General features: G+C 41.4%; 1 protein-coding gene across 2 annotated transcripts in view; it reads right to left on the minus strand.

Annotated features, from left to right (window-relative positions):
• The window catches only part of cfap299 (cilia and flagella associated protein 299), a 284,906-nt gene that overhangs the window by 174,780 nt on the left and 85,553 nt on the right, over positions 1-24,573 (minus strand). For both annotated transcript variants that reach the window (XM_031816533.1, XM_031816526.1), the window contains exon 3: positions 12,211-12,301. In XM_031816533.1, coding sequence (XP_031672393.1) covers positions 12,211-12,301 — 91 coding nt within the window. The remainder of the gene's footprint in view (positions 1-12,210; positions 12,302-24,573) is intronic.

A 24,573-nucleotide genomic window follows, 5' to 3' on the forward strand; every position in this document is an offset into this window, starting at 1 on the left:
TGTTTTCACTTTGTCATTATGAGGTATTGTGTGTAGATGGGTAGAGAAAAACATGTTTTCACTTTGTCATTATGGGGTATTGTGTGTAGATGGGTAGAGAAAAACATGTTTTCACTTTGTCATTATGGGGTATTGTGTGTAGATGGGTAGAGAAAAACATGTTTTCACTTTGTCATTATGGGGTATTGTGTGTGGATGGGTAGAGAAAAACATGTTTTCACTTTGTCATTATGGGGTATTGTGTGTGGATGGGTAGAGAAAAACATGTTTTCACTTTGTCATTATGAGGTATTGTGTGTAGATGGGTAGAGAAAAACATGTTTTCACTTTGTCATTATGGGGTATTGTGTGTAGATGGGTAGAGAAAAACATGTTTTCACTTTGTCATTATGGGGTATTGTGTGTAGATGGGTAGAGAAAAACATGTTTTCACTTTGTCATTATGGGGTATTGTGTGTAGATTGATGAAGACATCATTATGGGGTATTGTGTGTAGATTGATGATGACATCATTATGAGGTATTGTGTGTAGATTGATGATGACATCATTATGAGGTATTGTGTGTAGATTGATGATGACATCATTATGAGGTATTGTGTGTAGATTGATGATGACATCATTATGAGGTATTGTGTGTAGATTGATGATGACATCATTATGGGGTATTGTGTGTAGATTGATGATGACATCATTATGGGGTATTGTGTGTAGATTGATGATGACATCATTATGGGGTATTGTGTGTAGATTGATGATGACATCATTATGGGGTATTGTGTGTAGATTGATGATGACATCATTATGGGGTATTGTGTGTAGATTGATGATGACATCATTATGAGGTATTGTGTGTAGATTGATGATGACATCATTATGGGGTATTGTGTGTAGATTGATGATGACATCATTATGGGGTATTGTGTGTAGATTGATGATGACATCATTATGGGGTATTGTGTGTAGATTGATGATGACATCATTATGGGGTATTGTGTGTAGATTGATGATGACATCATTATGGGGTATTGTGTGTAGATTGATGATGACATCATTATGAGGTATTGTGTGTAGATTGATGATGACATCATTATGGGGTATTGTGTGTAGATTGATGATGACATCATTATGGGGTATTGTGTGTAGATTGATGATGACATCATTATGGGGTATTGTGTGTAGATTGATGATGACATCATTATGGGGTATTGTGTGTAGATTGATGATGACATCATTATGAGGTATTGTGTGTAGATTGATGATGACATCATTATGGGGTATTGTGTGTAGATTGATGATGACATCATTATGAGGTATTGTGTGTAGATTGATGATGACATCATTATGAGGTATTGTGTGTAGATTGATGATGACATCATTATGAGGTATTGTGTGTAGATTGATGATGACATCATTATGGGGTATTGTGTGTAGATTGATGATGACATCATTATGGGGTATTGTGTGTAGATTGATGATGACATCATTATGGGGTATTGTGTGTAGATTGATGATGACATCATTATGGGGTATTGTGTGTAGAGTGATGATGACATCATTATGGGGTATTGTGTGTAGATTGATGATGACATCATTATGGGGTATTGTGTGTAGATTGATGATGACATCATTATGGGGTATTGTGTGTAGATTGATGATGACATCATTATGGGGTATTGTGTGTAGATTGATGATGACATCATTATGGGGTATTGTGTGTAGATTGATGATGACATCATTATGGGGTATTGTGTGTAGATTGATGATGACATCATTATGGGGTATTGTGTGTAGATTGATGATGACATCATTATGGGGTATTGTGTGTAGATTGATGATGACATCATTATGGGGTATTGTGTGTAGATTGATGATGACATCATTATGGGGTATTGTGTGTAGATTGATGATGACATCATTATGGGGTATTGTGTGTAGATTGATGATGACATCATTATGGGGTATTGTGTGTAGATTGATGATGACATCATTATGGGGTATTGTGTGTAGATTGATGATGACATCATTATGGGGTATTGTGTGTAGATTGATGATGACATCATTATGGGGTATTGTGTGTAGATTGATGGTGACATCATTATGGGGTATTGTGTGTAGATTGATGATGACATCATTATGGGGTATTGTGTGTAGATTGATGATGACATCATTATGAGGTATTGTGTGTAGATTGATGATGACATCATTATGAGGTATTGTGTGTAGATTGATGATGACATCATTATGGGGTATTGTGTGTAGATTGATGATGACATCATTATGGGGTATTGTGTGTAGATTGATGATGACATCATTATGGGGTATTGTGTGTAGATTGATGATGACATCATTATGGGGTATTGTGTGTAGATTGATGATGACATCATTATGGGGTATTGTGTGTAGATTGATGATGACATCATTATGGGGTATTGTGTGTAGATTGATGATGACATCATTATGGGGTATTGTGTGTAGATTGATGATGACATCATAATGGGGTATTGTGTGTAGATTGATGATGACAGCATTATGGGGTATTGTGTGTAGATTGATGATGACATCATAATGGGGTATTGTGTGTAGATTGATGATGACATCATTATGGGGTATTGTGTGTAGATTGATGATGACATCATAATGGGGTATTGTGTGTAGATTGATGATGACATCATTATGGGGTATTGTGTGTAGATTGATGATGACATAATGGGGTATTGTGTGTAGATTGATGATGACATCATTATGGGGTATTGTGTGTAGATTGATGATGACATCATTATGAGGTATTGTGTGTAGATTGATGATGACATCATTATGAGGTATTGTGTGTAGATGGGTAGAGAAACATCTGTTTAATCCATTTTGAATTCAGGTTGTAACACAACAACTCTATTTTAGGAAAGTGTTCTTAACGTTTTGTATACTCAGTGTATATCTCCCCCTTAAAAATGTCCTCTTCAATTTATATGATAGGCTACATTGATTTGGCATTATCCTATAATGTAGATTCATTTTTGATATCCTACATAAAGGATTTGATGCTAAGGCAAGGTTTTAATAGATTTTTGGGAAAGGAGAAATGTGACTTCCTCATGTGTCTGTGTGAGATGCGATGCAGGTGGCTTTGATTGGTTGTTCCTCTAAGGTGGGCGGGTGTTCATGTATGAGTTCACTAATTCTCCTTGTCCATTCAGAATGTTTCCTGTCTGGACTTCGTCTCTTTAATCAGGTAGAAACCTGTAGGCAGCAAGCGTCATGATGGTCAGCATATGTGCGAGGAATGATGACAGGTGCCAGTTTTGTGTTTTCTTTCTTATTAAATGGGGATGCAACTGAATGAAACACAGCCAAGCTCCTTTCATGAATCCCTCTATAGGATGAATATATCCTAGCCTAATATTTTCAGTAGCATATTGTTTTTCAACTAGTATATGATTTGTCTCATTACTGCAGCCATTTTGAACATTGTATTGCCACTGAGAATGATAGAAGCAGCGTTGGTGACGTCATGCACATTTTTCTGAAAAGTGAAACTTGGAAAAACACATTGGACCTGGTGTGAAAATCTAAATCTGTATTTTGGGGGAATTCAGAGTAAAAGTTTGCAACGCAGTTGGTGAGAAAAGGCCTTTACACTCTGTAAGATCGTAATTTAGCTATTGATGTTGGCTGTCACGCCCTGACCATAGAGAGCCTTTTTATTCTCTATTTGGTTAGGTCAGGGTGTGACTTGGGTGGGGAAATCTATGTGTTCTATTTCTTTGTTGGCTGGGTATGGTTCCCAATCCGAGGCAGCTGTCTATCGTTGTCTCTGATTGGGGATCATACTTAGGCAGCCTGTTTTCCACCTGAGTTTGTGGGTTCTTGATTTTGTTAGTTGCTGTATTAGCTTGCAGAACTTTACGTTCGTTGATCTTTTTTTTGGTGTTCATCATAATAAAGGAAGATGTATGCTTTTACCACGCTGCACCTTGGTCTCGTTCCAACAACGGAACAAGCTTTCAAATCATTTACAGTATAATGGAATGTTTTTCAATGGCGTAAACAACCACAGTAACTGTGTGATGGCGGGGATGCAGAGTTGTGTTCCAAACTAAACAGCTACAAGTGTGCTTGCTCTTAGAGCATTGGGTCAGTAACCGATAGGTTGCTGGATCGAATCCCTGAGCTGACAAGGTAAAAATGCCCCTGAGCAAGGCAGTTAACCCACTGTTCCCCAGGCGCCGAAGATGTGAATGTCAATTAAGGCAGCCCCCTGGTACCTCTCTGATTCAGAGGGAAGACACATTTCAGTTGTACAACTGATTAGGTATCCCCGTTTCCCTCGTTCCTCAACGGCTGAGCTGGAATAGCTAACAAAAGTCGTCTTATAGTTGAAGACTTCTTTTGAGTCATAAAATTAAAACTGTGCACACTTTGGAGAGGTGTGTGTCCACTTGGAGACTCCAGTTAGTCCTGTCACTCACCAGCTAGTCCTGTCACTCACCAGTTAGTCCTGTCACTCACCAGTTAGTCCTGTCACTCACCAGTTAGTCCTGTCACTCACCAGCTAGTCCTGTCACTCACCAGTTAGTCCTGTCACTCACCAGTTAGTCCTGTCACTCACCAGTTAGTCCTGTCACTCACCAGTTAGTCATGTCACTCACCAGTTAGTCCTCTCACTCACCAGTTAGTCATGTCACTCACCAGTTAGTCCTCTCACTCACCAGTTAGTCATGTCACTCACCAGTTAGTCATGTCACTCACCAGTTAGTCCTCTCACTCACCAGTTAGGCCTCTCACTCACCAGTTAGTCATGTCACTCACCAGTTAGTCATGTCACTCACCAGTTAGTCCTCTCACTCACCAGTTAGTCATGTCACTCACCAGTTAGTCATGTCACTCACCAGTTAGTCCTCTCACTCACCAGTTAGTCCTCTCACTCACCAGTTAGTCATGTCACTCACCAGTTAGTCCTCTCACTCACCAGTTAGGCCTCTCACTCACCAGTTAGTCCTGTCACTCACCAGTTAGTCCTGTCACTCACCAGTTAGTAGTGTCACTCACCAGTTAGTCCTCTCACTCACCAGTTTGTCCTGTCACTCACCAGTTAGTCCTCTCACTCACCAGTTAGTCCTCTCACTCACCAGTTAGTCCTCTCACTCACCAGTTAGTCATGTCACTCACCCGTTAGTCCTCTCACTCACCAGTTAGTCCTCTCACTCACCAGTTAGTCCTCTCACTCACCAGTTAGTCCTGTCACTCACCAGTTAGTCGTGTCACTCACCAGTTAGTCCTATCACTCACCAGTTAGTCCTCTCACTCACCAGTTAGTCCTCTCACTCACCAGTTAGTCCTCTCACTCACCAGTTAGTCCTCTCACTCACCAGTTAGTCCTCTCACTCACCAGTTAGTCCTGTCACTCACCAGTTAGTCCTGTCACTCACCAGTTAGTCCTCTCACTCACCAGTTAGTCCTCTCACTCACCAGTTAGTCGTGTCACTCACCAGTTAGTCCTCTCACTCACCAGTTAGTCCTGTCACTCACCAGTTAGTCCTGTCACTCACCAGTTAGTCCTCTCACTCACCAGCTAGTCCTGTCACTCACCAGCTAGTCCTGTCACTCACCAGTTAGTCCTGTCACTCACCAGCTAGTCCTGTCACTCACCAGTTAGTCCTGTCACTCACCAGCTAGTCCTGTCACTCACCAGTTAGTCCTGTCACTCACCAGTTAGTCATGTCACTCACCAGTTAGTCCTCTCACTCACCAGTTAGTCATCTCACTCACCAGTTAGTCATGTCACTCACCAGTTAGTCATGTCACTCACCAGTTAGTCATGTCACTCACCAGTTAGTCCTCTCACTCACCAGTTAGGCCTCTCACTCACCAGTTAGTCATGTCACTCACCAGTTAGTCATGTCACTCACCAGTTAGTCATGTCACTCACCAGTTAGTCCTCTCACTCACCAGTTAGTCATGTCACTCACCAGTTAGTCATGTCACTCACCAGTTAGTCCTCTCACTCACCAGTTAGTCCTCTCACTCACCAGTTAGTCATGTCACTCACCAGTTAGTCATGTCACTCACCAGTTAGGCCTCTCACTCACCAGTTAGGCCTCTCACTCACCAGTTAGTCCTGTCACTCACCAGTTAGTCCTGTCACTCACCAGTTAGTAGTGTCACTCACCAGTTAGTCCTCTCACTCACCAGTTTGTCCTGTCACTCACCAGTTAGTCCTCTCACTCACCAGTTAGTCCTGTCACTCACCAGTTAGTCCTCTCACTCACCAGTTAGTCCTCTCACTCACCAGTTAGTCCTCTCACTCACCAGTTAGTCCTCTCACTCACCAGTTAGTCCTCTCACTCACCAGTTAGTCCTCTCACTCACCAGTTAGTCCTCTCACTCACCAGTTAGTCCTGTCACTCAAACCCTTGTAATGTTTTTATCTTATGTTGCACCTCCCCCACATTCTCCAGGAATATTATTATAATGTTACTGAATGTATCCAGAGTATTTGGTTATGAACAAATACGGCGAAAACTACAGTAAATGTCAAATGCACCTCAAATCAACAGTTGTAATGTTTGGATTCAGTCTTGTATCAGGTGAACTGTTGTGTCCTCACCTTCGGTCGAATCATTTCCCCATTATCTCCAAACTGTTCCCTTTCAATTGCTACCATGTTTATACATATGCTTTTCATATTTCTTCTGTAAGAAACATGTTAATTTAGGCCCTATCCCTATAGGCCGACTCCTACGAGGGTAAAGGTTTCACCATTTGATAATAGTGTCATGCTTTAAAACAGCCAGCTGCCTATTTTAAGACACACAGTAAACTCCTATGTTCAGTTACAGTATATTGGAAATAACCACAGGTCACTGCAGAAACTTCATTTCGATTCGACCAGAGAAGTCAATAGCCCATTTAATGTCCAATGAAAGCCTGTTGAACTTTGGCACATTTTCAAATCTACCAGTCTGTGTGCAAAATAGAGGGTTATACTTGATACGGTTGACTGGTTATTACACTGAGCAAAATGGTGTAAATTCAACTCATATTAGACATATTTGACAGCTATAATAACAGGCCTGTTTTTATAATGGAGGCAGGGACCAGTTGAAACAAAACCATAGAAGGTTGACTTGATATACACATATACACAGTGTTTTGAGGATAAACAGTATTGTCTTTTCATATACACATATACACAGTGTTTTGAGGATAAACAGTATTGTCTTTTCATATACACATATACACAGTGTTTTGAGGATAAACAGTATTGTCTTTTCATATACACATATACACAGTGTTTTGAGGATAAACAGTATTGTCTTTTCATATACACATATACACAGTGTTTTGAGGATAAACAGTATTGTCTTTTCATATACACATATACACAGTGTTTTGAGGATAAACAGTATTGTCTTTTCATATACACATATACACAGTGTTTTGAGGATAAACAGTATTGTCTTTTCATATACACATATACACAGTGTTTTGAGGATAAACAGTATTGTCTTTTCATATACACATATACACAGTGTTTTGAGGATAAACAGTATTGTCTTTTCATATACACATATACACAGTGTTTTGAGGATAAACAGTATTGTCTTTTCATATACACATATACACAGTGTTTTGAGGATAAACAGTATTGTCTTTTCATATACACATATACACAGTGTTTTGAGGATAAACAGTATTGTCTTTTCATATACACATATACACAGTGTTTTGAGGATAAACAGTATTGTCTTTTCATATACACATATACACAGTGTTTTGAGGATAAACAGTATTGTCTTTTCATATACACATATACACAGTGTTTTGAGGATAAACAGTATTGTCTTTTCATATACACATATACACAGTGTTTTGAGGATAAACAGTATTGTCTTTTCATATACACATATACACAGTGTTTTGAGGATAAACAGTATTGTCTTTTTTTCCAACCCATTTTTACTTTTATAAAGTTCTAAGCAATATATCTATGATGTCATGACATTAAATATTACATTACCCAAAGCTAGTTAAAAACGTACCAATCAATAAAGAGAGTGTATGGTCCTTTATGAAGGACATCCAGAATATCTCGCCATATGCCCCACACACATGGGTAAGTCAATTATTGGCTGGAATACATGTAGGTAATATAAACATACAAGAGGGGTCAGGCAGTTTGACCTGTTACTCAGGGAGTTTCCAAGAGAAAAGGTATTAAGTGCTCAAATGTGGGTCTGATTTTAAAACAGGGGGGGGGGGGGGTTGGAAGAAAATAAACACTTTCCCAGAACCGTTTTCCATCAGAGGAAGCACTTCGGAGGGAGAAATTAGAAGGGGGGGGGGGGGACATGTCAGCATAATATTGTTTGGTGATACAAAACACTATATTTTGTTCCATCGTTTTTTATGCTCTCTCTCACTCTTTTCTAAACACAGGAAGAGGTACAGTTGACAGTGCTTGATTCACAGCTCTTATTTCAGTCAGCTACAGTGGTTTATTAGAACATCTGTGGAAGGAAAGCTGTGACCACGTCCTTATACCTGCCTGGTCTAAAACATAGGTCTAAAAGTTCAGGGAGGTAGAGAGGGAGAGGGAGAGGAAGGGAGAGAGAGAGGGAGAGGGTGAGAGAGAGAGAGAGAGAGAGAGAGAGATAGAGAGAGAGAGGGTGATAGAGAGAGAGAGAGAGAGAGAGAGAGAGAGAGAGAGAGAGAGATAGAGATAGAGGTAGAGAGAAGTAGAGAGAGGTAGAGAGAGAGAGAGAGAGAGGGGTAGAGAGAGAGAGCGAGAGTGAGAGAGGTAGAGAGAGAGAGAGAGGTAGAGAGAGAGAGAGAGAGAGAGAGAGAGAGAAAGAGAGAGAGCGAGAGGTAGAGAGGGAGAGAGAGAGAGGTAGAGAGAGGTAGAGAGAGAGAGAGGTAGAGAAAGAGAGAGGTAGAGAGATAGAGGTAGAGAGACAGAGAGAGAGAGAGGTAGCGAGAAGAGAGAGCGATTATTTACTGTTTACATACAGTGAGGGAAGGTATTTGATCCCCAGCTGATTTTGTACATTTGCCCACTGACAAAGAAATGATCAGTCTATAATTTTATTGGTAGGTTTATTTGAACAGTGAGAGACAGAATAACAACAAAAAAATCCAGAAAAACGCACGTCAAAAATGTTATAAATTGAATTGCATTTTAATGAGGGAAATAAGTATTTGACCCCTCTGCAAAACATGACTTAGTACTTGGTGACAAAACCCTTGTTGGCAATCACAGAGGTCAGACGTTTCTTGTAGTTGGCCACCAGGTTTGCACACATCTCAGGAGGGATTTTGTCCCACTCCTCTTTGCAGATCTTCTCCAAGTCATTAAGGTTTCGAGGCTGACGTTTGGCAACTCAAACCTTCAGCTCCCTCCACAGATGTTCTATGGGAATAAGGTCTGGAGACTGGCTAGGCCACTCCAGGACCTTAATGTGCTTCTTCTTGAGCCACCCCTTTGTTGCCTTGGCTGTGTGTTTGGGTCATTGTCATGCTGGAATACCCAGCCACGACCCATTTTCAATGCCCTGGCTGAGGGAAGGAGGTTCTCACCCAAGATTTGACGGTACATGGCCCCGTCCATCGTCCCTTAGTCCTGTTCCCTTAGCAGAAAAACAGCCCCAAAGCATAATGTTTTCACCTCCATGTTTGACGGTGGGGATGGTGTTCTTGGGGTCATAGGCAGCATTCCTCCTCCTCCAAACACGGCGAGTTGAGTTGATGCCAAAGAGCTCCATTTTGGAGCAACACCTTCACCCAGTTGTCCTCTGAATCATTCAGATGTTCATTGACAAACTTCAAACGGCATGTATATGTGTTTTCTTGAGCAGGGGGACCTTGCAGGCGCTGCAGGATTTCAGTCCTTCACGGCATAGTGTGTTACCAATTGTTTTCTTGGTGACTATGGTCCCAGCTGCCTTGAGATCATTGACAAGATCCTCCCGTGTAGTTCTGGGCTGATTCCTCACCGTTCTCATGATCATTGCAACTCCACGAGGTGAGATCTTGCATGGGGCCCCAGGCCGAGGGAGATTGACAGTTCTTTTGTGTTTCTTCCATTTGCGAATAATCGCACCAACTGTTGTCACCTTCTCACCAAGCTGCTTGGCGATGGTCTTGTAGCCCATTCCAGCCTTGTGTAGGTCTACAATCTTGTCCCTGACATCCTTGGAGAGCTCTTTGGTCTTGGCCATGGTGGAGAGTTTGGAATCTGATTGATTGATTGCTTCTGTGGACAGGTGTCTTTTATACAGGTAACAAACTGAGATTAGGAGCACTCCCTTTAAGAGTGTGCTCCTAATCTCAGCTCGTTACCTGTATAAAAGACAACTGGGAGCCAGAAATCTTTCTGATTGAGAGGGGGGTCAAATACTTATTTCCCTCATTAAAATGCAAATCAATTTATAACATTTTTGACATGAGTTTTTTTTCAGGATTTTTTGTTGTTGTTATTCTGTCTCTCACTGTTCAAATAAACCTACCATTAAAATTATAGACGGATCATTTCTTTGTCAGTGGGCAAATGTACAAAATCAGCACGGGATCAAATACTTGTTTCCCTCACTGTAGAGGACTTGTTTACAACAAGTGTGTGTCTGGTGGTTCGAGCCCTCACCCCGTCCCAAATTACTAGCTATTCCCTGAGAAGTGCACTACTTTTGTCCAGGCCCCATAGGGATTTAAAACCAAAAGGGTTTCATGGGCAAAGGATAAGGCAACCCAATGGTAAAGACATCAATACATCTGTTCCTATACACACTGAGTGCACATTAATAACACCTTCCTAATACTACCACATCCTGTTCAGAGAGACTACAATCTTGTGTCTTGCCCGTTCACCCTCTGAATGGCACACGTACACAATCCATGTCTCAATTGTCTCAAGTCTTAAAAATCCTTCTTTAACCTGTCTCCTCCCCTTCATCTATACTGATTGAAGTGGATTTAACAGGTAACATCAATAAGTGATCATAGTTTCACCTGGGTAGTCTATGTCATGGAAAGAGCAGGTGTTCCTAATGTTTTGTACACTCAACAGCAAACACTCTCCCTTTGCAATTCTAAGCTGTTGGAGAACCCTGGGGAAATGTACAGAAGCTGTTGGAGAACCCTGGGGAAATGTACAGAAGCTGTTGGAGAACCCTGGGGACATGTACAGAAGCTGTTGGAGAACCCTGGGGACATGTACAGAAGCTGTTGGAGAACCCTGGGGACATGTACAGAAGCTGTTGGGAGAACCCTGGGGACATGTACAGAAGCTGTTGGGAGAACCCTGGGGACATGTACAGAAGCTTTTGGAGAACCCTGGGGACATGTACAGAAGCTGTTGGAGAACCCTGGGGACATGTACAGAAGCTGTTGGAGAACCCTGGGGACATGTACAGAAGCTGTTGGGAGAACCCTGGGGACATGTACAGAAGCTGTTGGAGAACCCTGGGGACATGTACAGAAGCTGTTGGAGAACCCTGGGGACATGTACAGAAGCTGTTGGAGAACCCTGGGGACATGTACAGAAGCTGTTGGAGAACCCTGGGGACAGAGATATAGCAGTACTGGTAGCCCTATGGTGGAACATGAAGCATGAGCAGTGGAACCGAACGCCCTGAATTAACTATTATTTCTATTCCAACAGGTTTTGAATTATAAACGACATGGGCAATATAAACTGGGTGGTTCGAGCCCTGAATGCTGATTTGGCTGACAGCCGTGGTATATCAGACCGTATACCACGTATTTGACAAAACATATTTTTACTGCTCTAATTATGTTGATAACCAGTTTATAATAGCAATAAGGCACCTCAGGGCTTGTGATATATGGCCAATATACCACGGCGAAAGGCCTTATTTCTTAAATATCTAATGGGCAATATCTAATGAATATTTTTGTTATGTTCTAGATAGCATAGCCAGGGCGGTGAGGGTTGGAGTTGGCACACTAACTGGGTGGTGAACTGGAGAGAAGGTCAAAAAGGCTGGGAGGACTAGCTCCAGAGGTGATGGAAGGAAGGAGATGGAGGAAGGAAGAGAGAGGAAGTGAAGGGTTGGGGTTCCACTGAACCTGGCAGAATGTATATTCTGTTCCCTGCAGATCCTAACTCCTAATGAAATGGTAGAGGTATGTTTTGGGGGGAGAAAGCCCATTACGTAGATATGTGAGTGCTGTAATAATGTACTGTCTCTACTCACAGTCATTTTCCCACTACGGTTGGCCTCCTCTCGCTCCGCCAGCGCTTTCAGGAAGTTATCTTTCAGCTCTTTTCCCACACTCGCCAGGGTCCTGGAAAATACAACATGGAAACCGTTTGAAATGTTTCTTTCATTGTAGAAAGAAACAACAATTTTGTAGGTAGTTTAAAGGGACTTTATTGAAGGTATAATCTATAAATAATATATATAAAAATATATATATAAAAGCATAGCAATAATTAGCCAATAATCACTGCATCAAAGGGACAATCTGCAGGTGCTACATCCATTTTTTGGGGGTTATAAATGAATGATATGTACCCGTAGATTCTTGAAGAATATAACTTATAAATGCCTCATGAGTTTAGTTCAACTGCCGTACCACATCAGAACCCAAAATATAAAGCTTGTTTTACTCCCAATGTTTGTCAACAAAGTAAACGTAAACAAACACTACATGGTTAAAACTATAATCTTAATATCATGGATAGTCGGTCCTTATATCCACATCTCTGTCTGTCAATTTGAGAGCAGTTACATTTCTCCAGCCCTCAGCTTTTTACCGACAGGCGCAGGTTGGTGGCTTTGTTATTGTTTCAACTGCTAATTGCCTCTTTAAGCTCAAACGGGTACAACTTGGACATGTTTTCAAGTGGAATTTATGAGATCGGTCTAAGCCTTTTCCAAGGGACTCTGCAGTTAGTTGGTACTAACCAGGTTTCTCCCAAGAGAAGACATTCAGACAGCTAAAGGTTTTCACATTACATTAGTAACCATAATATCCGTGTCTTCAGAAAGCATATGCACCCCTTGCCGTTTTCCACATTTTGTTGTGTTACCACCTGAAATGTAGATTTGGAGTCGCAAAAAACCCACATAATGTCAAAGGGAAATTTTGTTTGCAGAATATTTTTGAAATGGAAAAACTTTTTTAAGCTGAAATGTCTTGAGTCAATAAGTATTCAACCCCTTTGTTATGGTAAGTCTAAATAAGTTCAGGAGTAAAAATTAGCTTAACTAGGCAAGTAAGTTAAGAACAAATTCCTATTTACAATGACGGCCTACCAAAAGGCGAAAGGGCTCCTGAGGGGACGGGGGTCTGGGATTAACAATTTAAAATAAAATACAAATCTAGGACAAAACACACATCACGACAAGAGAGACACCACAACACTACATAAAGAGAGACACCACAACACTACATAAAGAGAGACACCACAACACTACATAAAGAGAGACACCACAACACTACATAAAGAGAGACACCACAACACTACATAAAGAGAGACACCACAACACTAGATAAAGAGAGACACCACAACACTACATAAAGAGAGACACCACAACACTACATAAAGAGAGACACCACAACACTACATAAAGAGAGACACCACAACACTAGATAAAGAGAGACACCACAACACTACATAAAGAGAGACACCACAACACTACATAAAGAGAGACACCACAACACTACATAAAGAGAGACACCACAACACGACAAGAGAGACACCACAACACGACAAGAGAGACACCACAACACTACATAAAGAGAGACACCACAACACTACATAAAGAGAGACACCACATCACTACATAAAGAGAGACAACACAACACTACATAAAGAGAGACACCACAACACGACAAGAGAGACACCACAACACTACATAAAGAGAGACACCACAACACGACAAGAGAGACACCACAACACTACATAAAGAGAGACACCACAACACTAGATAAAGAGAGACACCACAATACTACATAAAGAGACACCACAACACTACATAAAGAGAGACACCACAACACTACATAAAGAGAGACACCACAACACTACATAAAGAGAGACACCACAACACTAGATAAAGAGAGACACCACAACACTACATAAAGAGAGACACCACAACACTACATAAAGAGAGACACCACAACACTACATAAAGAGAGACACCACAACACTACATAAAGAGAGACACCACAACACTACATAAAGAGAGACACCACAACACTACATAAAGAGAGACACCACAACACTACATAAAGAGAGACACCACAACACTACATAAAGAGAGACACCACAACACTACATAAAGAGAGACACCACAACACTACATAAAGAGAGACACCACAACACTACATAAAGAGAGACACCACAACACTACATAAAGAGAGACACCACAACACTACATAAAGAGAGACACCACAACACTAGATAAAGAGAGACACCACAACACTACATAAAGAGAGACACCACAACACTACATAAAGAGACACCACAACACTACATAAAGAGACACCACAACACTACATAAAGAGAGACACCACAACACTACATAAAGAGAGACACCACAACACTACATAAAGAGAGACACCACAACACTACATAAAGAGAGACACCACAACACTACATAAAGAGAGACACCACAACACTACATAAAGAGAGACACCACAACACTACATAAAGAGACACCACAACACTACATAAAGAGAGACACCACAACACTACATAAAGGGAGACACCACAACACTACATAAAGAGAGACACCACAACACTACATAAAGAGAGACACCACAACACTACATAAAGAGAGACCTAAGACAACACTACATAAAGAGACACCACAACACTACATAAAGAGAGACACCACAACACTAAATAAAGAGAGACCTTAGACAACAACATAGCAAGGCAGCAACACATGAAAACACAGCATGGAAGCAACACAACATGACAACAACATGGTAGCAGCACAACATGGTAGCAGCACAACATGGTAGCAGCACAACATGGTAGCAGCACAACATAAAGAGAGACACCACAACACTACATAAAGAGAGACACTACAACACTACATAAAGAGAGACACCACAACACTACATAAAGAGACACCACAACACTACATAAAGAGAGACACCACAACACTACATAAAGAGACACCACAACACTACATAAAGAGAGACACCACAACACGACAAGAGAGACACCACATCACTACATAAAGAGAGACACCACAACACTACATAAAGAGAGACACCACAACACTACATAAAGAGAGACACCACAACACTACATAAAGAGAGACACCACAACACGACAAGAGAGACACCACATCACTACATAAAGAGAGACACCACAACACTACATAAAGAGACACCACAACACTACATAAAGAGAGACACCACAACACTACATAAAGAGAGACACCACAACACTACATAAAGAGAGACCTAAGACAACAACATGGTAGCAGCACAACATGGTAGCAGCACAACATGGTAGCAACACAACATGGTAGCAACAACATGGTAGCAGCACAACATGGTAGCAGCACAACATGGTAGCAACACAACATGGTAGCAACACAACATGGCAGCAATTAACACAACATGGTAGCAACACAACATGGTAGCAATACAACATGGTAGCAGCACAACATGGTAGCAACACATGAAAACACAGCATGGAAGCAACACAACATGACAACAACATGGTAGCAGCACAACATGGTAGCAACACAACATGGTAGCAATCAACACAACATGGTAGCAACACAACATGGTAGCAACACAACATGGCAGCAACACATGAAAACACAGCATGGAAGCAACACAACATGGCAGCAGCACAGAACATGGTAGCAACACAACATGGTAGCAATACAACATGGTGCAGCACAAAACATGGTACAAACCTTATTGGGCACAGACAACAACACAAAGGGCAAGAAGGTAGAGACAACAATACATCACGCGAAACAGCCACAACTGTCAGAAAGAGTGTCCATGATTGAGTCTTTCAATGAGATGGAGATAAAACTGTCTAGTTTGAGTGTTTTTTGTAGCTCATTCCAGTCGCTAGCTGCAGCAAACTGAAAAGAAGAGCGACCCAGGGAAGTGTGTGCTTTGGGGACCTTTAACAGAAAGTGACTGGCAGAACAGGTGTTGTATGTGGAGGATGAGGGCTGCAGTAGTTATCTCAGATAGGGGGGAGTGAGGCCTAAGAGGGTTTTATAAATAAGCATCAACCAGTAGGTTTTGCAACGGAGATGACCAGTTTACAGAGGAGTATAGAGTGCAGTGATGTGTCCTATAAGGAGAATTGGTGGAAAATCTGATGGCCGAATGGTAAAGAACATCTAGCTGCTTGAGAGCACCATTACCTGCTGATCCTTACATTACGTCTCCGTAATCTAGCATGGGTAGGATGGTCATCTGATTCAGGGTTAGTTTGGCAGCTGGGGTAAAAGAGGAGCGATTACGATAAAGGAAACCCAGTCTCAGCTCCTTAGCCTGCAGCTTTGATATGTGCTGAGAGAAGGACAGTGTACCGTCTAGCCATACCCCCCCAAAAGAGCAAGAGGGTAATTAATAATATGGGGATGAGGTAGTTGGGTGTGCTATTTACAGATGGGCTGTGTACAGGTACAGTGATCGATAAGCTGCTCTGACAGCTGATACTTAAAGTTAGAGAGGGAGATATAAGACTCCAGCATCAGAGATGTTTGCAATTCGTTCCAGTCACTGGTAACAGAGAACTGGAAGGGAAGGCGGCCAAAGGAGGTGTTGGCTTTGGGGGTGACCAGTGAGATACCTGCTGGAGTGAGTACTATGAGTGGGTGTTGCTATGGTGACCAGTGAGCTGAAATAAGGCAGAGCTTTACCTAGCAAAGACTTACAGATTACCTGGAGCCAGTGGTTTTGGAGACGGATATGTGGTGAGGGCCAGCTAACGAGAGCTAACGAGCTAACCAGCTAACGAGAGCATACAGGTCGCAGTGGTGGGTATTTTCGGCAGCATGAGTGAAATTTGTTGCGAAATAGGAAGCTGAATCTAGATTTAATTTTGGATTGGAGATGCTTAATGTGAGTCTGGAAGGAGAGTTTACAGTCTAACCAGACACCTAGGTATTTGTAGTTGTCCACATATTCTAGGTCAGAACCGTCCAGAGTAGTGATGCTAGTCGGGCGGGAGGGTGCGGGCATCAATTGGTTGAAGGGGATGCAGTTAGTTTTACTAGAATTTAAAAACAGTTGGAGGAGTGGTGTATGGTGTTGAAGCTCATTTGGAGGTTTGTTAACACAGTGAACAAAGGGAGTGAGGTTAAGGTTAGAGAAAGCTTGCTGGATGCTAAGAAAGCTTTGTTGTAGAGTGATTAACACAACATCCGGGGAGGGGCCAGCTGAGTATAAGACTGTATCATCTGCATATAAATGGATGAGAGAACTTCCTACTGCCTGAGCTATGTTGTTGTTAATGAAGTGGTGGTCAAAGAGCTCAGCCATGTGCTCCTTGTCAGTAACAACCACATCATCAACATCAAGGGACATGAGCAGCTGTGAGGAGGAGGGTTTATTCTCCAGGTCTTTAACCGTTTTCCAGAAATTCTTGGGGTAGGACCCACAGAGAGAGAACTACTCCTTAAAGTAAGTAACTTTGACCTTCCAGATCCCCAGAGTGCACTTATTTCTCATTCGCCAAATTGACTTTTTGAGGTGGAGTAACTCTGCCAGATCACAGTCGAACCAGGGGCTGAACCTGTTTTTAACCTGTTTTGTTAACAAAACCACTGAAAATATCCAAAAAGAAGGTTCAAGTGTCTTCGACAGAGGGGATCGAGCTGATTCTATACCATTTTACAGAGGCCAGGTCACGAAGGAATAATTGCTCATTAAAGTTTTTTAGCAAGCGTCTATGACAAATCAGGACAGGTCGTTTCAATGAGCAGCCATTACGAACACAGGCTGGAAAACAGGGGATCACTAAGGTCATTACAGAAAACAGACTGATACCTATCAGGATTATTTGTAAGGATAACATCAAGGAGAGTAGCGTTTTCTGGGTGTTTGGAGTCATACCTTGTGGGATTGGTAATAATCTGAGAAAGATTTAGGGAGTCTCATTGCTTTAGGACTTGGTCAGGTGGTTTAAACATGTCCCAGTTTAGGTCACCTAGCAGGACAAATTCAGACTTAGTGTAAGAGGCCCGGTGAGAGATTAGGGCAGGTAGAGTACAGGTCGGTGCTGATGGTGGACGATAACACCAAGTAACAGTCAACAAAGAGCTATTTGAAAGTTGAATGCTTAAAACCAGCGAATCAAATTGTTTGGGGACAGACTTTGTGGAGACAACCGAGCACTGAAGGTGTTCCTTGGTAAAGACTGCCACTCCACCACCTTTGGAAGATCTGTATTGCTGAAAAGGGTTATAAACAGAAAAGTTAACATCAGTATTCAAAACACTCCACAATACTAACCTAAATGACAGAGTGAAAATAAGGAAGACTGTATAGAATACAAAATATTCCAAAACATGCATCCTGTTTGCCACAAGGCACTTAAGTAATACTGCAAAAAATGTGGCAAAGAAATTACATTTTTCTCCTGAATACAAAGCATTATGTTTGGGGCAACTCTTCATATTTTCAAGCATTGTGGTGACTGCATCATGTTATGGGTATGCTTGTCATCGACAAGACCTAGGGAGATTTTTGGGGATAAAAATAAATGGAATAGAGCCAGAGGATGAGAGGAAAGGCAAAATCCTAGAAGAAAACAAGGTACAGACACTGTGAGACGAATCCACCTTTCAGCAGGACAATAACCTAAAACACAAGGCCAAATCTACACTGGAGTTGCAGTTTGACTTAAATAGACTAGAAAATCTATGGCAAGACTTGAAAATGCCTGTCTAGCAAATATTGTACAATCCAGATGTGCAAAACTCTTAGAGACTTATCCAAAAAGACTCAGTGTTTCAAACATGTATTGTCTCAAGGGGGTGAATACTCATCTAATCAAGATATAGTGTTTTAATTTTCATAAATGTTTTACAAATGTTAGAATCTTTCTTCCACTTTGACGTGACAGAGTATTTTCTGTAGATTGTTGACCAACAATTACAATTTAATCCAGTTGAATCCCACTTTGTAACACAACAATGTGGGAATACTTTCTGTAGGCCTAGTGAACATATCATTCAATGTAAAAACATATTCTTATATAAATACCATAAGTATGTAATAACAAATTCCTCAAACAAGCCATGTTGGAGAATTGTAACCCTTATGGAGAAATAGCCTAATTCAACATGTGCAGTGATTACATTTGCAACTCAAGTATAGTAAAAGGGAAGGAAGTCTCGACATGCAAAGAAGCAACAGGTTTAGGGATTGAGTATCTATGCAAAATGGTCCAAATGGGAATGATTTGTCAGTTCATTTTAAACCAACGTCTGACCGATGGTGACAGACATTCTCCAAATATAAAGCAAAACAAATAGTGTTTCTTTACAGAAATCAGTTTTGCTCATTATTAAGTCGTATTGTTATGGTTACTGTAAAACCAAACTCCTAGGCACACATCACAAAATCCCTTTCAGATGTGTTCCTTACTTTGTTCATTAATCATTTGGAGAACCCGCCGGCGCTATAAGATTAATTATTTCAACGATTAAATGATTTTGTATCATATTATGACAGCTTTTTTACACTTTAGTTGGCCCGTTTCCATGGAAATCTTTTTTGGGGGGGTGGGCCTGCACCTCTCCGTTGGGCCTCCACACACCTGACAAAACATTGGCACTGATGAGTCAAACAGCAGCAGCAATAGGAGCCAGTGTCCCGAATGGCACCAATTTTCCCTACACAGGGTCCTGGTCAAAATCTGTGCACTATATAGGGAATAGGGCTCTGGTCTATAGTAGTGCACTATATAGGGAATAGGGCTCTGGTCTATAGTAGTTCACTATATAGGGAATAGGGCCCTGGTCTATAGTAGTCCACTATATAGGGAATAGGGCTCTGGTCTATAGTAGTTCACTATATAGGGAATAGGGCCCTGGTCTATAGTAGTCCACTATATAAGGAATAGGGCTCTGGTCTATAGTAGTTCACTATATAGGGAATAGGGCCCTGGTCTATAGTAGTTCACTATATAGGGAATAGGGCCCTGGTCTAAAGTAGTGCACTATATAGGGAATAGGGCCCTGGTCTAAAGTAGTGCACTATATAGGGAATAGGGCCCTGGTCTAAAGTAGGGCACTATATAGGGAATAGGGTGCCATTTGGCATGCCAGCAGTGTGTGAAACCTTCATCGGGTCAACACCAAGTTAAGAGTCATCCTGAAGGCAGAAAACAAGCCACTGAGAACCTCTCCTTCTTCTGTGGTTGAGAGTGTTAGTGTGTACCACCTGAAGGAAAGGACAGGGGCTTTGTTCATTTTCATCTGGTACCATTTTACAGGTTAAAACAGCGCAAAAATACTTTTGTTGGATCAGATGTATATTTACATTGATAAATGTGTGTTTTTCCCTCAAACAGCAGACGTATCATTGTACTGCACTGTAGGGCATGTGTATCAACAGTACAGTTGAGGTCTTGGGAGGGGAAATGCTCTGGTCAGTAAAACGTTGAGCCCATCCTGTGTATAGGATGTGTCCCAACACGAACAGAGTCATTTCTGTTTTGTCTCAACACAACTCATTAAAAGTAACTCACGTCAACACTGATAATGACCTTTTAGATTCTCTGAGGTCATACAGCCATATAGCATCATCAGTCATGGATTGGTTTTCCCAAAAGACCTTTCGGCCGTGAAAAGAAACTGGGGACTTCTGGTGTCCATCATTTACCCCACAGATAACATGACGCACATAGAAATACAAAGAAACTGGAGACTTCAAATGCATCAAAGCAATATTGTGAATGGCCTCTTCAAGTTGGTGCGGAAATAATAGTTTGAGAAACCAAATCAGTGCAGATGTTTCAAACTAAAGAAGGAAATCCACATGAACAAACATATCATGTGGTAGGTAAATGGCAACTCCTAAGAAATATACACTACCGCTCAACAGTTTGGGGTCACTTAGAAATGTCCTTGTTTTTGATAGAAAAGCACACTTGTTTTGAATATCTACATAGGCCCATTATCAGCAACCATCACTAATGTGTTCCTGTGTTAGCTAATCCAAGTTTATAATTTAAAGGCTAATTGATCATTAGAAAACCCTTTTGGAATTATGTTAGCACGGCTGTGCATGGCTGTGTGCTCGATTTTATACACCTGTCAGCACCTGTTTATTCACCTGTGGCTGAAGTAGAATAATCCATTCATTTGAAGGAGTGTCCACATACTTTCGATAGAAGGCATGAGGTTCCCTTTTGAAACCGAGGGGGAGGAGTCGGGAGTGTGATCAGCTGACCATTAAATAGTTTCTATTGGCTGCCTGCCATTATGCAAATGAGAGAAAAGAGCAGAAGTGGTGCATCCATTCTTACGTCTCAAAGAATGTTTAATATTCCTAATATGTCCCTGGGTACCTCCCAAATGCAACCCTACTCCCTATATAGTGCACTACTTTTCTTCATAAGTAGTGGACCTGAAAGGGAATTGAGTGCCATTAGGACCTAGGCCCTGAATCGCCCCTCTGTGTGGTAACAGAAACAGTGTTGCCCAACTCAGGTTCCTTTACAGAGAGAGAGGGCCAGACCAAGTGGGGGCAATTACAAACCAAACAGCCCCTCTGATTGGACAGGATTTAGCCGACCATGATGCACTGGGTCGGGGCCTCATCTTGTTTGTTCTGGATGGTGAATAGAGAGTGGTGGGGGGGAGACAATCCAATTGTGCGTGTTCTTTTGCATTATTTGTAAGTTATTTTGTACATAATGTTTCTGCCACCGTGTCTTATGACCGAAAAGAGCTTCTTGATATCAGGACATTGATTTTTAATTTTACTCCACACTCAGAGACGCGTACAAAGCTCTTCCTCGCCCTCCATCTGGCAAATCTGACCAAAATTCTATCCTCCTGATTCCTGCTTACAAGCTAAAACTAAAGCAGGAAGTACCAGTGACTTCGTAAAAAAAAAGTGGTCAGATGAAGCAGATGCTACAGGACTGTTTTGCTAGTACAGACTGCAATATGTTCAGGGATTCTTCCGATGGCATTGAGGAGTACATCACATCAGTCACTGGCTTCATCAAAAAGTGCATTGATGATGTCGTCCCCACAGTGACCGTACGTACATACTCCAACCAGAAGCCATGGATTACAGGCAACATCCGCACTGAGATAAAAGGTAGAGCTGCTGCTTTCAAGGAGTGGGACCCAGAACCCAAATCCTGCTATGCCCTCCGATGAACCATCAAACAGGCAAAGCATCAATACAGGACTAAGATCAAATCGTACTAAACCAGCTCTGACTTTTGTCAGATGTGGCAGGGATTGCAAACCTTTACAGACTACAAAGGGAAGCACAGCCAAGAGGAAGGCCCTAAAAATGGTCAAAGACTCCAGCCATCCTAGTCATAAACTGTTATCTCTGCTACCGCACGGCAAGCGGTACCAGAGCGCCAATTCGAGGTCCAAAAGGCTTCTTAACAGCTTCTACCCCCAAGCCATAAGACTCCTGAACAGCTCATCAAAGGGCTACCCAGACCCCTCTTTTACACTATTGCTACTCTCTGTTATTATCTATGCATAGTCACTTTAACTCTACCTAAATGTACATATTACCTCAATTACCTAAACTAACTGGTGCAAAATACAAAAATTCTCTTATTTTTCCATTTCATGACATAAGCCCATTATCTGGACATATTCACTGAATTTAGTCTTCACATGGACTCTGTACCGGTACCCGCTGTACCGGTACCCACTATTGTTATTTTACTGATGCTGTTTAATTATTTATTTTCTATTTTTTTCTATTTTTGTTTTACGTAACAATTATTTTTCTTAAAACTGTGTCGTTGGTTAAGGGTTTGTAAGTAAACATTTCACTGTAAGTTCTTCACCTGTTGTATTCATGTAGCCAACTTTATTAGTGTTTACTAAGTACATTGTATTTCTGTCCTGTCATCCAAACAGTTACTCCATCACACCAAAATGTTAGTCTAATCTTTACAATTACATTCCTGTTGTTAACCTGAACAAAGACATGATGAAAGGAGCCACTGTTCTCAACGAATGAATGGCTGTGATGTAAAGATCAGACAAACCACATCTTTAAAATAGAGCCTAGAATCAACAAGCAGAGGTGTGAACGGTTAGAAAAAGATGACTAGATTAGCTTTAGTTGAGAAACACCTCTCAATACAACATCCTCTTCTGTTTTAATGCCAGAACTCCATAGAGACCTGAGGTGTTTACACAGCCATTCCTCAAAGCGCTAGGTTTGAACATTTGTTCACAGAGAATATGTTAATATGTCACAGTGGAGAATCAAACTGTGATAATACGCAGCCGGCTTGAATTACACTGCAAGATTTCATTAACACCCGTGGTTGTCTCATTCATTTGTGTTTCCTCATTGAATATGCATAGGAGGGGGTCCATGGCAGGTGGGTACCATCCTCCAGTGATCAAACTGTCAGGGATGCTCAGGAGCAGATGTGAGGAGAAGCAGGAACAGCAGAACTGGTTGAGGGAAAACATCATGGTGTTGGTCTGCTCAGGAAGGCCCAGTGTTGCTCAACTGTCCTGTTAAACCAGGACTACAAAAACTGTCCTGGCAGTAACCTCTTGGAGAGAGGGGTCAGACCTGTCAGAAGACCTCCTCTTGTGATGAACACACCAAGTTTGGAGGCTCTCTTCAATGAACCAAAGAGTTCCCTGGGAGAAAAGTTTGAGGAAACCTGAGGTGTGTTCCAACAAGACATACCGTTTGAGAAGGTTAATAACAAAGGTAGTTTTACTTCGACCATGAACGTTCTCGAATGCAAGCTAACAAATAAAATCTAAATGTATTTATAAAGCCCTTCTTACATCAGCTGATATCTCAAAGTGCAGTACAGAAACCCAGCCTAAAACCTCAAACAGCAAGCAATGCAGGTGTAGAAGCACGGTGGCTAGGAAGCACGGGTTCAGTCAGAAAAGGTCATGTGCAGTGACGCTAGCGGAAGTGTCTGTTTCCTATGGCATATGAGCCAATGGGCAGGCTCGGGGCAAAGCCATGTCAAGAGGCAACAGATGTGTATGATTGTCGGGGAAGGAAATACTTTACTTCCTGTGTACTCAAGACTCAAGGGAACTGCTCCAAGTCAAGACACACTGAACTGTTACTGAACGTACCAATTCTGTAGCTGCTTCTGTTGCTACATCTCATTCATTCATGAGTAGTACAGATACAATTACTACATCTGTATGGTGTTAAGAGTTTGATGGATACGAGTGTAAAACAGATGTAATTTGTTTAGTGGAGAAGGAAGCAGAACAGTAAACAGTCTAATGACGATGTGGTAAGGCTTTTATTTAGTAGATAAGGAAGTAGAACAGTAAACAGTTTAATGATGATGTGTTAAGGCTTTTATTTAGTAGATAAGGAAGCAGAACAGTAAACAGTCTAATAATGATGTGGAC

Source organism: Oncorhynchus kisutch, linkage group LG3 (genome assembly GCF_002021735.2).
Source record: "Oncorhynchus kisutch isolate 150728-3 linkage group LG3, Okis_V2, whole genome shotgun sequence".
In the NCBI taxonomy this organism is placed as follows: domain Eukaryota; kingdom Metazoa; phylum Chordata; class Actinopteri; order Salmoniformes; family Salmonidae; genus Oncorhynchus; species Oncorhynchus kisutch.